The sequence below is a fragment of the Oryzias latipes genome, chromosome 8 (genome assembly GCF_002234675.1).
Source record: "Oryzias latipes chromosome 8, ASM223467v1".
Classification (NCBI taxonomy): domain Eukaryota; kingdom Metazoa; phylum Chordata; class Actinopteri; order Beloniformes; family Adrianichthyidae; genus Oryzias; species Oryzias latipes.
The window spans coordinates 16,952,265-16,965,781 of NC_019866.2; the positions used below are offsets into that span (position 1 = coordinate 16,952,265).

Here is a 13,517-nt window from a genome sequence, read left to right on the forward strand (position 1 = left end):
AAAGAGGGAGGAGGTGTTAATTTTTTATTTTCATTTTTAAATCTGGGTCACTCCTCATGAAGTGTGGAATAATCCTTAACACTTTCACAGTGAGACATTGGGTGGGGGGAAATTGGCTCTAAAGCCAAAGGGAGATTGTTCAGATGTTGATGCAGTTCAACGCATACGAGACATGTTTGAATTTTTTAAGGTGAAAATCTATATTTTTCCTAGAGAGAAATATGTAACCAATCACCATCTCCAGTGTTTCAGAAATTAAAATGACTTTGTGGAACTGCGGATAGCTGTCCACTCTAAAAAAAAATAAAACAAGTCATGGGAAGGCTAAATAAAATGCAGTCCAAAATAATATTTCTCCAAGAAACTCACCATACGGTGAATGAGGACCTAAAGATTAAGAAAAGATGGAGAGGAGATGTGTTTACAGCCCCATTTACCTCTCAGACAAGAGGGGTGATCAATGAGTTATATCACCTAAATATATATACATCATTTGTTGCTGTTAAATAAGAGAAACAGTCAGCCTTATAAGCTCAAACTTTAATGAAAAATGCTTTGTTGCAGGACTTCTTATAAATAAATAAAAATTACAAAGAATTTTTGAAAATAATTTTTACACATTTCAAAGTTTTAGACCTCTTTGACTTGTAACTTAAATTATTTAGAAAAGCCCAACAATACGTCAATAATAATAATAAATAATAACAATATATAGATAGGTCAATAATAATAATGATGATGAATCAATAATACTACTAATAAATCAATAGTAATTCAATAATAGTATTAAATGATAACAATAAATCAATAATACGTCAATAATAATAAATAGCAATATATAAATAAGTCAATAACAATAATTATGATGAATCAATAATAATAATAATAATAAATCAATAGTAAGTCAATAATAGTATTAAATAACAATAAATCAATAATACGTCAATAATAATAATAATAACAATATATAAATAAGTCAGTAACAATAATAATGATGAATCAATAATAATAATAAATCAATAGTAAGTCAATAATAGTATTAAATTATAACAATAAATCAATAATACATCAATAATAATAAAAACAATATGTAAATAAGTCAATAACAATAATAATGATGAATCAATAATAATAATAATAATAAATCAATAGTAAGTCAATAATATTAAATGATAACAATAAATCAATAATAAGTCAATAATAATAATAATAATACATAACAATATATAAATAAGTCAATAATAGTAATAATGATGAATCAATAATAAATAATAATGATAAATCAATAGTAAGTCAATAATAATATTAAATTATAACAATAATCCAATGATAGGTCAATAATAATAAATTATAATAATAAGTCAACAAGTCCAAAAGTCAACAAAAGATTTTCCCCTTTAAAAAGAAACAAAGAAAAACAATTGATTTACCCCACTGATTCATGTGAGTGGTCAGTTTGTGTAACATAGATGCTGCGGTGTCGGTTTCAAGCGAACAGTCTGGCCAGTCTTATCAAAATCTGTTTCCCCCAAATCTTTTGAACATAGCCAGACTGTATTGCTAGTTGGTAACCACAGTGATCCATCTGGGTTAGCTCTTTTTATTGCTAAGGCCCACTTTTTCCTTAAGTCTGAATCCATTGGAAACCTGCAAGAAAAGTTCAGTCACTTAGTCAGAAATGTATAAATCTATATTACTATATTAGCCTAGTCCTAGTATGCTGTTTATAGGTTTAACTAAATAAAGTTTACATTTATGTCAACAGCAAATTATACGTACATCATGCAGCATGTTGATAACAGCCCTGCAGCATCATGCATGTCAACATGTGTTCTATTAATAAAGTCCCTCCAGCAGTAAAAGAAAAAAATTATAGTTCTTACCTGTGAAATGTTCTGCCTTCCTCCTTTGTAGATTCTGATTTTGGCAGTTGAAACTTGCACAATGAACTGGCATTTTGCAAAAAATTAGTTCACATGCATACACTGCAGCAGTAACTTGACCTCACCAAGATGGCGGTGCTCTCCTCCCATGAGGAACCACGTGATGTCTCCTCTAGCGATATAAATCATTGGGGGTGATCACCTTAATACATAGTTCCATCCCCTTTAATACTCATAAGGTAACAGCAGATAAAATGGGAAGGTACTTGCTGATCTAAGGTACAGGCAACACACTTTTCTCTAAGTTGTTAATATTGGTTAATATTTATGCACCAAATAAGGATGAACCGAATTTCTTTAACAACTTAGTCTGTAAACTCACTACACTCAAAGACCACTATATCCTTGCTGGCGATTTCAACTGCACACTCAATCCTGCTATGGATAAATCATCACACATAGATAAATCCCATTGTAAAAGTAGAAAAACTTTGCTGCAGTTTACCAAAGAACTGAATCTAAAGGGTATTTGGAGAGGAAGAAAACCAGATGGTAGAACTTACTCTTGCTTTTTCAATGCACAAAACTCTTACTCTCGTATAGATTATTTTTTAAATTAGCGAGCATACAATATAAAATCAAAGACTGCAATTATGACAATATTGCAATCTCAGACCATGCCCCAAACAATTTGGTTTACATAGATCTAGTTCTAGTAAGGGACCCACCTAAATGGAAGTTCCAACAAAATTGGCCAAAGCATCCAGACTTAATGGGATATCTGGAAACCCAAATCGATGATTATTTAATTTTCAACGCATCTGAAACAAGTGCCTCTATCAAGCATTCAAAGCCTTCACTTAGAGGCCAAATAATTCATTTTACCAGCTCAAAATCCAAAAGTCTAACCAAAAACTCAGAATACTAGAAATAATAATAAAAAACTTACAATGGAATTACTTCAGTAGTCCCTGTCCCAAATTGCATCAAAATTTACTCTCTTTAAGATCGGAATATAATGAAATTTCAGTGTCAAAAGTTACAGCAAACCTACTAAAACATAAACAATCAGTCTAAGGCCAAGGAGAAAAATCTGGTAAAATTCTAGCCTGGCGAATAAAACAACTGCAATCGAAACGATCAATTACAGAACTAAGAAATGTAAGTGGAGAGATTGTTTCTGACCCCACTGCAATAAATAACTTGTTTAAAGATTATTATGAAAAATTGTATAGTCCTACTACTAACTCTTTTCAGAATGAACCAAACCGCCCATACACATGCAGCCTTTAAAGATTGTAAATAGCTTTACCTACATGGGAATTCAAATTGTTCCTAAACTGGATGATGTAATAAAATATAATTACAACCCCGTCATGGTGAATATCTCTAAATCTATAGAAAGATGGTCAAACCTATCCATTTCAATAATTGGCAGAATAAATATATTGAAAATGAACATTTTACCCAAAATACTGTACTTATTTCATAACATTCCCCTGCACCCTTCATCAGCATTCTTTATCCATATGAAAAAAAACATTTAACCAACTCCTATGGAACAACAAACATCCTAGACTTAGATTATCCCGCTTATATTTACCTTTTGACAGAGGGGGGCTCCAATGCCCCAATTTATTGTGGTACTTCTGGGCAACCCAATTAAGGATGATAATGTTTTACTACACTGAACGAAATCCTGCCACATGGTTAAATATTGAGTCACTGCCCCTGAAGCTACCTTTTCTTAACTATATTTATTCTGACAATTTCAACAGTCTTAAAAAATCTACACCTAACCCAATAGGTAAAAATATGATATGTGTCTTACAAACCACACAAAGGTAGTTAAAAGAACCCAGCTCTTTGTCTTTATTCAGCCCATTTTGGGGAAACAATAAATTCCTCCCAGGCAGAAACTATGAGGGCTTCAGAAAGTGGGCAAACGAAGGCATAAGCATGATAAAAATATTTATGGAAGAAAAGGGAAAATGCTCACATTTGAACAAATATTCCACCAAAACACTTTTATAAATATTTGCAATTAAGAAACGTCATAAGACTACACCACTCCAACTTTACACAAGCTCCCACACTGTCTGCTCTGGAAAAAGCTTCAACAAAAGACCTCTATGGTAGAGGCAAGATTTCTGAATTCTATAACTCATTAATCTCATCTTCCCCTGAATCCTCGACTGCTAAACTTAATGCTTGGATTTCGGACTTCAAGGAAGAAATTACCACTTAACAATGGAAGAAAGCATGTATAATAGGCCAAACACAAACAGTCAACCCCTGGCTTAAATTACTGCAATATGACTGTCTGACGAGACTCTGTTACTCCAGAAAAACTCAATACATTTAACAGTAACATCCCAGACCTCTGTTATAGATGTAATGCAGAGAAAGGCTCTCTGTTTCATTGTGTCTGGACATGTTCAAAAATAAAAGAATTCTGGACAGAAGTTAAAGGTATGTTAGAGGAGATGTTATCAGTCCATCTGGAATTGGAACCAAAATTATTCATTTGGGGTTTATATCCCAACAATTTAAATGTAAGTAGCTATAAAAAAGAAATTAACTGACTTGGGAATATTACAAGCAAAGAGAGTAATCGCTCTCATGGAGAGAGGTGAACAAGCCAAGTGTTAAAAAATGGCTTCAAGAAATGTCTTTATGTTTAACATTGGAAAAAATGACTTGTATGTTAAAACACAAGAAAGACACTTTTGCCAGAATTGGGGGACATTTCATTAATCATAACAGAAACAAGGATCTGACTGATGTTTTTTCAAAGGCTTTGAACACAATAACACTTCCTCTGTGGCTCGACAATATTGCATTGTACCATGGTTTCTTATTTTTGAAAGACTCTCGAGGACTCAGTCATACTGATACTGATTGTATCTGTTTTAAATGATGCTCACCTGTTGTATTTTCATTTCGTGCTCAACTGTTTTTCTGTTATGTTATCTACTTATGTAAGATGTAAAATCAGGAAATAAACATGTTGATGAAAAACAAAACAAAAAAACATTGCAATAATGATCCACGAGTTTAGGTTTATCAAAGGAAAACGGTTCATTTCGAACACTTAGCACTTTTTGGTCTGCACCAGTGTTGGTCACTTTTGTTTGGGCAATTGTGAAAGTTCACCTTAACTCTAGTGTGGACCAATCAAGTGAACTTTGATTTATCTAATCCATCTTTCCATTTTATAAAGGCGCTGAATCCCTTTCAGGGTCATGGGGTTGCTGGAACCTATCCTGGCTACTGTTGGGCAAAGCCGAGATACACCCATAGACTTGTACATGGGAACCAAATTGAATTAGTGACGTCACTTCTGGCTCCAACAAAATTTAAAAAATTCAGTCACAATTTTTTCCCTGTACGACATCGCCTTGTAATGAGAAATTGTCAGTAAGTAGTGATTGGTCCAAGTCAGTCTGAGTCAACATTTCTATGGCAACCACAATCGCCAATCAGGAGTGGGCTTGTTGTAAGTCAACACGGCTACCACTTGGAAGCGGGCTTGGAAAAATCTGTCAAACGTTTCTGAATGTTCAACATGAGACCACCTACTTTTATTGGGGCATCTGATTGACCAGTTTTTGACTTTAATAACTTGCACTACTGAAACAATTATGGGGAAAAAATAGGATTAGATAGCTAGAAGCTAATCTTTTTTTCCATAATAGCTAGAAGCTAGCTAGATAGCCGGATGACCTGGATGACAGAAAATTACCTCCTCCTGAACCCAGAAAAAACTGGTCATGACACCCAAGGGCGCAAAAAAGTGAGTATGCGGCACATGCGTCGAATAGGGGGGCCAGCCAAAGGGGGCGCCAAACCGAAGTTGTGAAAATTATTTTGCGCACAAATATTTAGATGATATGATCAGTAACGGAAGCACATCGTAACTGATTGGGCGCCCACGCTGCAGCCGCTACTCCCTCCCTCGGGTCTTGTACAGAGAGCGCAATCCAGCACGTGTCCTGTTGATTGCTTTTTTTTAAATTGTGTGATCATCTGATGACAGGATTAAATGAAAAGGCAAAAGAAAAAACAATCGGGGATCAAAACAGAAAACACAAAAGGGACAAAAATGTAGTGTGAATTAAGAAAAGTTTCTCTAAATGGTTGAGAGACAGCAGGTACTTTATAGCAGTGTTAAAAACAGGCTTGGAAACATTCAGGTTGAAGCTACCAGTAAAATGGTCACAAGTGTTTTGCAGCTGTACCGAGCAGGATTTACAGCATCAACAATTATGACGAGAAAAAAGGAGCTTGTTTGTGCTGATTTTGTTTTAAATAATTTCTTTAACTAAATGTACCAGACGACTGAAAACGTTTTTATCCTTTGACTGAAACAGCATTAAATGATGATAAAAGCTGCTTCTATGGGCAGAAGGGAGAAGATGTGTGATGGTGGGTTAGATGGTGTTTTTGTTTCTTTTTATGTTAAAAGTTTGGATTGTTTGGATATTTTTTTTCTATTTAGTTTACAGCCTTTTGCTTTTAAGATAATTTTGGCTGTACAACACTTTGGATTTTAGTTGAACCTTTAGAGATGTTTGACAACAATAAAGAAATCTATTCTATTCTATTACACCAATAACGGATATCCAACACAAATATAATTTAAAATTAAAAATATTTCTATTTTTACATATAGTCTAGTCACTGTATTTCCTCAGCTGTGAGGATGGAGAGAAAGACAAGAACAGAGAAACAGAATCAGGACCGATGGAGGAAAGAAACAGATTGGTCTTATGGTGGATGTTCAGGGCAAAGCCAGTTCATATCAAGTCAGTCATTTTTAAATGGTATTCTTAATTTAAAAAAATGTGCATTAGCAAGATATTTAATTTATTTAAAACATGAAATAATTGTGGCTAGGCCATATGATTTCGTGAAGAAGAACACAGGCAAGAGGGGAAGGAGACAGACATTAGGTTGGTGATGCATCTGATATCAAAGAGAGCAGAGATGACTTAAAGTAGGAATAATTAAACTATTGAAGTCACAAAAACCTAGATGCTCATTCTGGTTCAAACTTCTGATGACCACCTGTTCACTAATTTTGGGAAAACAAGTGCAGACAAACATGACAAGTCAGTCTCAACTGAGAAGAATGAGGAGAGATGATCAGCTGATGATGAACAAGGAGAAGAACAGGGGGGGGGGGGGGGTTGTTTTTTTAATGTGGCCGTATACCCCTATGACATTAGGTAGTTGCGCCCCTGCTAGGTCCTAAAAACTCAAAGATGCTCTGTCTGCTTTGATAGTCTCCCTGGATGGTGTAAGTATAGCCTCCAATTCCACAGTTAGAAACCAAGGGTTCTATTTGACCAAGATTTATCATTTAAGGCTCACAAATCTCAGGCGTGCAAAACTGCATTTTTTTCACCTGCGGAACATAGCTAAGATCAGAGATATACTTTCTAAAAGTGATGCTGAAAAACTCATCCATGCATTTGCTACGTCTAGGATGGATTACTGTAACTCTTTGTTAGCAGCGTGTCCTAAGAGTTCTTTAAGAAGTCTCCACCTTGTTCAGAATGCAGTAGCTAGATTGTTAGCAGGAACTAGCAGAAGAGATCACATCACTCCTGTGTTAGCTTCACTTCACTGGCTCCCACTTGATTCTAGAATCAAGTTCAAAATCCTCCTGCTAACCTATAAGGCCTTGCATGGCATGGCCCCATCCTATATTAAAGACATCATAGTGTCTTACCAACCAAGCAGAACACTTCATACGCAAAATGGAGGACTGCTTGGGGTTCCTAGAATTTGTAAAAGTACAGTTGGAGGTAGAGCCTTTAGCCACCAAGCCCCTGTTTTATAGAATAAGCTCCCAGCTCATGTAAGAGAGGCCGACACAGTTTCTACATTCAAAGTTGGACTTAAAACATTCCTCTTTGGACAGGCTTATTGTCAGACTAGCTAGTATTCAGAGGATATTTACCTTACTGTTAATTTGTTTAAATTAAACTTAACAATAACAATAAAGTTGTTACTGGGCTACTAGAAGTTTGAAGCTGGGGAAACTGTGGTACACTGGGGTCCTGTCCTCTTTTTTATCCTCTTCTACTCTCCTTCTCTCCTCTATTTTTGTTCAATACTTATCATTTAGTTCTCCATGCCTCTGTTTGGTGCGGTGTGATTCATGTACTGTCCCTCTTTCCCACTCCCCTCCTGGGGAGGCAAAAAAGTGCTTCCAGATTCCGTGTACCTCGTCTCTGGCTTGCCTCTACTACTGCTCCTACATCTGGTTGTGGATCCTGTCTCCGGCTCGTCTCGCGCCCCCAGCCGTCCCCCAACTTCAACTGGATGAAGATTATTTGCTGGACTTTAAACATGTAGTTGTAGAGTTAGATAAACTAATTATTCTCTAAGAGTTCTGGTACATCGCCTGTCCGTCCTGGGGGAGGATCCCTCCTTCATGTGGGCACCCCTGAGGTTTCTTCGTTTTTTACGGATTTTTTAAGGAGTTTTTCCTTACCGTGAAGCAGGGTCTAAGGGCAGGGATGCCCAGTTTAGTTAGTCTGTTTACTTGAAGTTTTAGTATTATCCTATTGAATTCTATGCATTTATGATCCTTTATGATTGTATATTTACCTTACAATTACCGGTACGAAACCCATTGAGACAACTGTTGTTGTGAATTTGGGCTATATAAATAAAATTGAAATGAGTTGAATTGATTAGCTAGAAGCCAGCTAGAGCTTTTTTCCCCATCAGTGTACATCCATTAACATGCTTTCCCCAAACAAACACCAGTCTGCTCCTCCCCTGACAGTGAACATTTTTTAGCATTCTTCATTTCTTCAAATAAAGATCCTAGTGTGAAAGCACGTTTTAGCCTTGTTTCCACCGAGCTGTACCGTATGGTCCGGTTTAAATTGGTCCAGGCATTTCAGGTGAACATTCAACAGTAGCTCCGCCCTGACCGGTCTGTTCCATTTTTCTTGGACTTACAACCAACGGGGGCCCAAAAATGGTAGAGTTCGGTCTGGCTTAATGGGTCTGTTTCATAATGGAAACGCTCCAAATACTGGGCCAGACCATATCATGCCATTCAGTGAAAACAAGGCTTTTATTTCGACTTGTAATTTATTTTGTAGAGATAATTTCTCTCAATTTGCTTTTTCTTTTTTACAAAAAAAATCAATTTAATGTCAATATTTACTCTCTCTTGTATCTTTTATGAATCTGAGATTCCATTTGTCTTAGAAATAAAAACAATTTCATGCAAGTTGGACTCAAGTTGATCAGAACAAAACAACTTACATTGCATAAATTTGCAAAACTTTGTATTATACAACTGTTTACACATTTACAAAGCATTCCATGGATGTATTGGTACTCCCATTTGAATGCTGCAAACCCTTTTTTATAGTAAAGTTAGTGATAATTAGAGCTTAATCTCAACACTTATAAAAGAGATTTTAAAACACTTCATATTGGAGTTTTTTATGTTTGTTCATAGTCAGGCTGCACATGTGAACTTCTCCCCTGTTTCATTAAGATAGGTTATAACATTGTAAATTTAATGTGTGTCTCAATGTCTTTTTGCTTAATGTTAAGGCATAGACAAATAATATTTTTTATTATTTGTAAATCATTAACCCTTGTGCTCTCTTAGATAACTCCACCCTTACATTGACGTGTTATCCCTGCCATGACAAAGGTGGATAAAGGGGGAAACATTTCATGTTATCCATGGAAACCAGTGAAGATCACAATCGTTGAAGAAAAAAGGTTCAGCGCACCGTCTAGTGGGTCTAGATGACCCGACTCCCAATGGTAAAGTGCCTAGGATAGCACAAGGGTTTAAATGAAAAGAACAGTCTGGATATTTCCTGCATCTACTGGGTGTTATGGTTAAATGTGTCTCACTTTCAGTTTGAAGCAACCGACATCAATACCCTGGTAGTGGTGAACCAGTCACTTCCCTTTTAACCATAAAGTTGACTCCAAAGTTGTCTAGTCTCAGTGGTGCACCCAGTTTAGACATGTCAGTTTGTTTGAGATGAGACAACCAAAAAGGAAAACCTCTGAAAACTTTTCCTGAACCTCAGTTTTACAAACTAGATTTACGGATCCTTGTAGCTTGTGGTTGCTTTCATGTCTCCTTACTAGAATCACTTTCTCAAAAATTGACCTTGAAGTGACGGGTTGCTTTGACCACGAACCAGTTTCCCCACTTCCTTATGAGGAAATTTTCAGTCTGCACTTTTTCCACATTAGGTTAAACTTGTTTCGAACCACACACACAAAATCATACGCACTTCTTTTTTTGTCACCTCTGCCCCATTTCTGGTAAGCGTGCTTGTACATGAGCGTAACAATTCATTTACTACCAAAGCCTCGCCCACCCATCATCTGCCTTACAGAGATGACTCACTGCGGTGATAATACTGTACATCACCTTCCACTTTCCTGTCTGTCTTATAGTCTATGACACTGCATGGTCCATGAAGGGGCGTGTCATGCATTGCACTCAAAAGATTCAAACAAACCAAAAAATACTTCATTTAAATATATTTTATTCCAAAAACCAAGTATAAAATATAATAATGTATTTTTGATTTATACATCTGCTTGGCAGAGATAGTAAAAACAAGAATTAATTTTTTAGAGGCGAGACACCTCTGCATACAGAACAACTGGATACCAGATGCCACATTTAATTCAGATCTCTGAGCCTTTGGGGTTGACAAAGATTACACCATTATGTAAACACTTCATATTAGAGTATTAAAATTACTACAAAATCTAGTCTGACCGTTTCAAGCGTTCCCACTGCTGGGACTCCAAGTGGCTACAAGTCCGTCTTTCAAGAGATCCTGTCTCAGTTGGATCTCCATGTCCTTGTTTCTTTTTATTAGCTCTGCTGTGCTTGTAGTTCCCTTTTAATGCAGCACTTTCCAATACTCTGAGATCTTCTGTCCATGTGCAACAGCTAGTTAAGTCACTCGAGGTATTAGATGATGATATGGTTTGAAATATTTCTGTGCCACTGAAAGCTGCCTGTAGTTGCCCACCATAATTTTGTCTCTCTATGAACAATTCACATTGTTTAAGCACAGAAGGGTCAGCTAGTTGGGTCTGTAGCCATGGAGACGCAGCATCGCTCAACATTTCCTCCAACCTGTTTTTACCTGAACAGAATTGCAGACTTGAAATGAGACATAGCGTGGTCAAAACCTTTGACGACTGGTGGATCACAGTTTGTAAGGGAACTCCAACAGGAAGTCCTGGACCACATGCGTGGCAGGCAGCTCCGGGAGGCGGTTCTTTCCACCACAAATCCCCACAATGCGCCTCCTGCACAACTCCTGTAGAGTGGGCTGCCATTTCCTGTACGGAACGCTCAGACTCTTCTTGGGTGAGCTGATGTAATGCTCCAAAAGGGCGAACACTGTCGAAAAGGCGCGCTCACTGCCCGCCAACGAGAACTTGTGTTGCTTGTAGTCGATGCGAACGCTGACTGGCCCACCTTTGGCGTTGTAGGACAGCGTGAAGAACACGTTTTTCTGCCGGCTGTCGCGGATTAGAAAGCTTCCCAGGGGAGCGTCCTGCAGCATGCGGTGGGCGTCCTCCACTCCCAGAGGGCCCCAGTAAAAGCCACTGTGCTCAAGCTTTGCGGCAGTGTCAGTGATGGTGTCGCAGTCCTCTCTAGAGGTGAAGGTACGAAAGTGAGTCAGGTGGACAGATCTTGGACTTGCGTTGGACCAACGCTGAAGACCATCTGACTGCGTACAAGGGGGGGAGCTTGGCAAATGGATCTTGTCATGACCTTCCACTGTGCTGCTGGCTACCATCCTACAAAAGGGAGAGGCACCAAACCCTCTCCCATTTCTAATTCCCACAATGACATCCTGGAAGAAGAAAAAAGAAAATGTTAGTTTGACAGGCTAAAAAAAAGTAGTACGTGTAGGTACCATAACCATTCGGCCTGCAACAACCGTTCGGGGTCCTTCAACTAGTGCTGACGTTACATTATGTGATTGGCTGTCCGTTGGTACGATTACGTGTCAGATAGTGATTGGTCTGGACAAATTACTATACTACCATAGAAGAAGATATTATGCGGTCTGTTGTAAACAAACAGAGTTCCAACACAAAGCGAGATTATATATTCTAAATGTGCTTTAATTATTATGATTATTATTAAGTGCATTGCAGCCGAACGGACTGCACACTATAACAAAGCACATTCCCTGCCTGCGAACACGAAGCTGTGAGACTCCAGCTGCTCACGGTTTGCTTGTGTGGAGTAGAAAAGAACTTTAGGTTACAAAAGGAAACGTGAAAGGAAAATATGTAGAGCCCGCGCAGATCTCCACGCTATGTAGTTTGTCCAAGTGGGTTTACCGTAGTGTGACATTATCCTCAGGCGAAAGGACCCCGAACGGTTATTGCAGGCCGAATGGTTACGGTACCTACACATGCATGTGTGCATCATTTAATAGCTGTCCCTGGAGACGTACTAGGAATGTTTCCTACTTTTAGTTAAGCCATGCCAAGTTAAAAAGACACTTCACTTAGTGGTTTGGCTGGAATCCAAACGACCAATTATCCAAAGCACACCAGTACATATCATGCTTAAGGCACTATTTGTTAATTTTTTTTTTGATAGGAGTAAAAAGAAATAATGAAAATAAAACTATGTAAAGCCAGCAGCACATTTGAAACTGAAAATTAAAGAAACTAAGTCGATAACTTTTGGAAATCAACCTAAAATATGACCCCCGCCCTGGGCAAGTCAAGTGTGATCCCATTAACTTAGAGCTTATGTGTTTGTCAATCATGAGTGGAGTTTCAAAGAGTTGTGGTGATTCAACACTATTGCTATCAGAATTCCTGAAAATTTCACGATTTTAGTTCTGTTAAAAGTAACTCATCGCATACATTTTTAATTCATTTTCTTATTTCTTTAAATAATTGATTTATGTATTTGATCTGCCCAAAAATATGCCTGACTAAAAAAAGAGGGGGGAAAGGGCTCACCGTTTTGTTTTGATGCCAGCGGCGGTTCAATTTTTATTCTTCCGAAGTAGCAACATTGCACGGAGGCAGAAGCAAACACGGCCAAGGAGATAATCCACCAGAAAGAATAGCCAGGACGGTTTAATGATGCGTGTCCGCTAGCTTCTTCTACCCCGTCAGCCGTCAGGCTTGTCAGCGGGTTTGAACGACTGGTAAACACGCCTCACTCCTTCATTTATACTGCGCCGTTAGCCCCGCCCCCTTTTTCTTTGAATCGCTCTGCTTCTGTGAAACAGAAACGAAAGGGAAACTCTCGCTGTGAGGCCACCCAAAGTGGCGTTTCAGTTTAATTGAAGTCTGTCAGATTTAGAGAAATACCAAAAACCGCAGAGTCATGTGACATGTTCGAGTAACTCGAGCTGTTGTACAGAACCGTAAAAGCTCAGCACTGGTTAAAAAACAGACATCTAAGAAATCAACTATTGCAAAATATGTGTTAATAATGATTTAAAAATCTGGATGACACATTAGGTGATGATGTTATCTTCTTCTTTTTTGTTAATCGTAGCATTTTCTATGTAAAACAATCTGCTTTAAATTGCCTTATTTTTCATGTTTATTATTTTTCTTTTTTCA

At 37.5% G+C, this 13,517-nt stretch overlaps 2 protein-coding genes across 3 annotated transcripts in view; one reads left to right on the forward strand and one right to left on the reverse strand.

The window, feature by feature from the left end:
- The window catches only part of clec16a (C-type lectin domain containing 16A), a 111,233-nt gene that overhangs the window by 78,086 nt on the left and 19,630 nt on the right, over positions 1-13,517 (forward strand). The gene's annotated exons all lie outside the window — the stretch shown is intronic.
- socs1 (suppressor of cytokine signaling 1) lies at positions 10,433-13,094 on the reverse strand. The gene is made up of 2 exons (NM_001122923.1): positions 12,903-13,094; positions 10,433-11,770 (listed from the first exon to the last, which is right to left on the reverse strand). The coding sequence occupies exon 2, from the start codon at positions 11,711-11,713 to the stop codon at positions 11,114-11,116; it is 600 nt and encodes a 199-aa protein (NP_001116395.1). The 5' UTR covers positions 11,714-11,770; positions 12,903-13,094; the 3' UTR covers positions 10,433-11,113.

Excerpts from the sequence above, each read along its gene's own strand:
- socs1 (NM_001122923.1), bottom strand. The coding sequence starts at position 11,713 with ATGGTAGCCAGCAGCACAGTGGAAGGTCATGACAAGATCCATTTGCCA.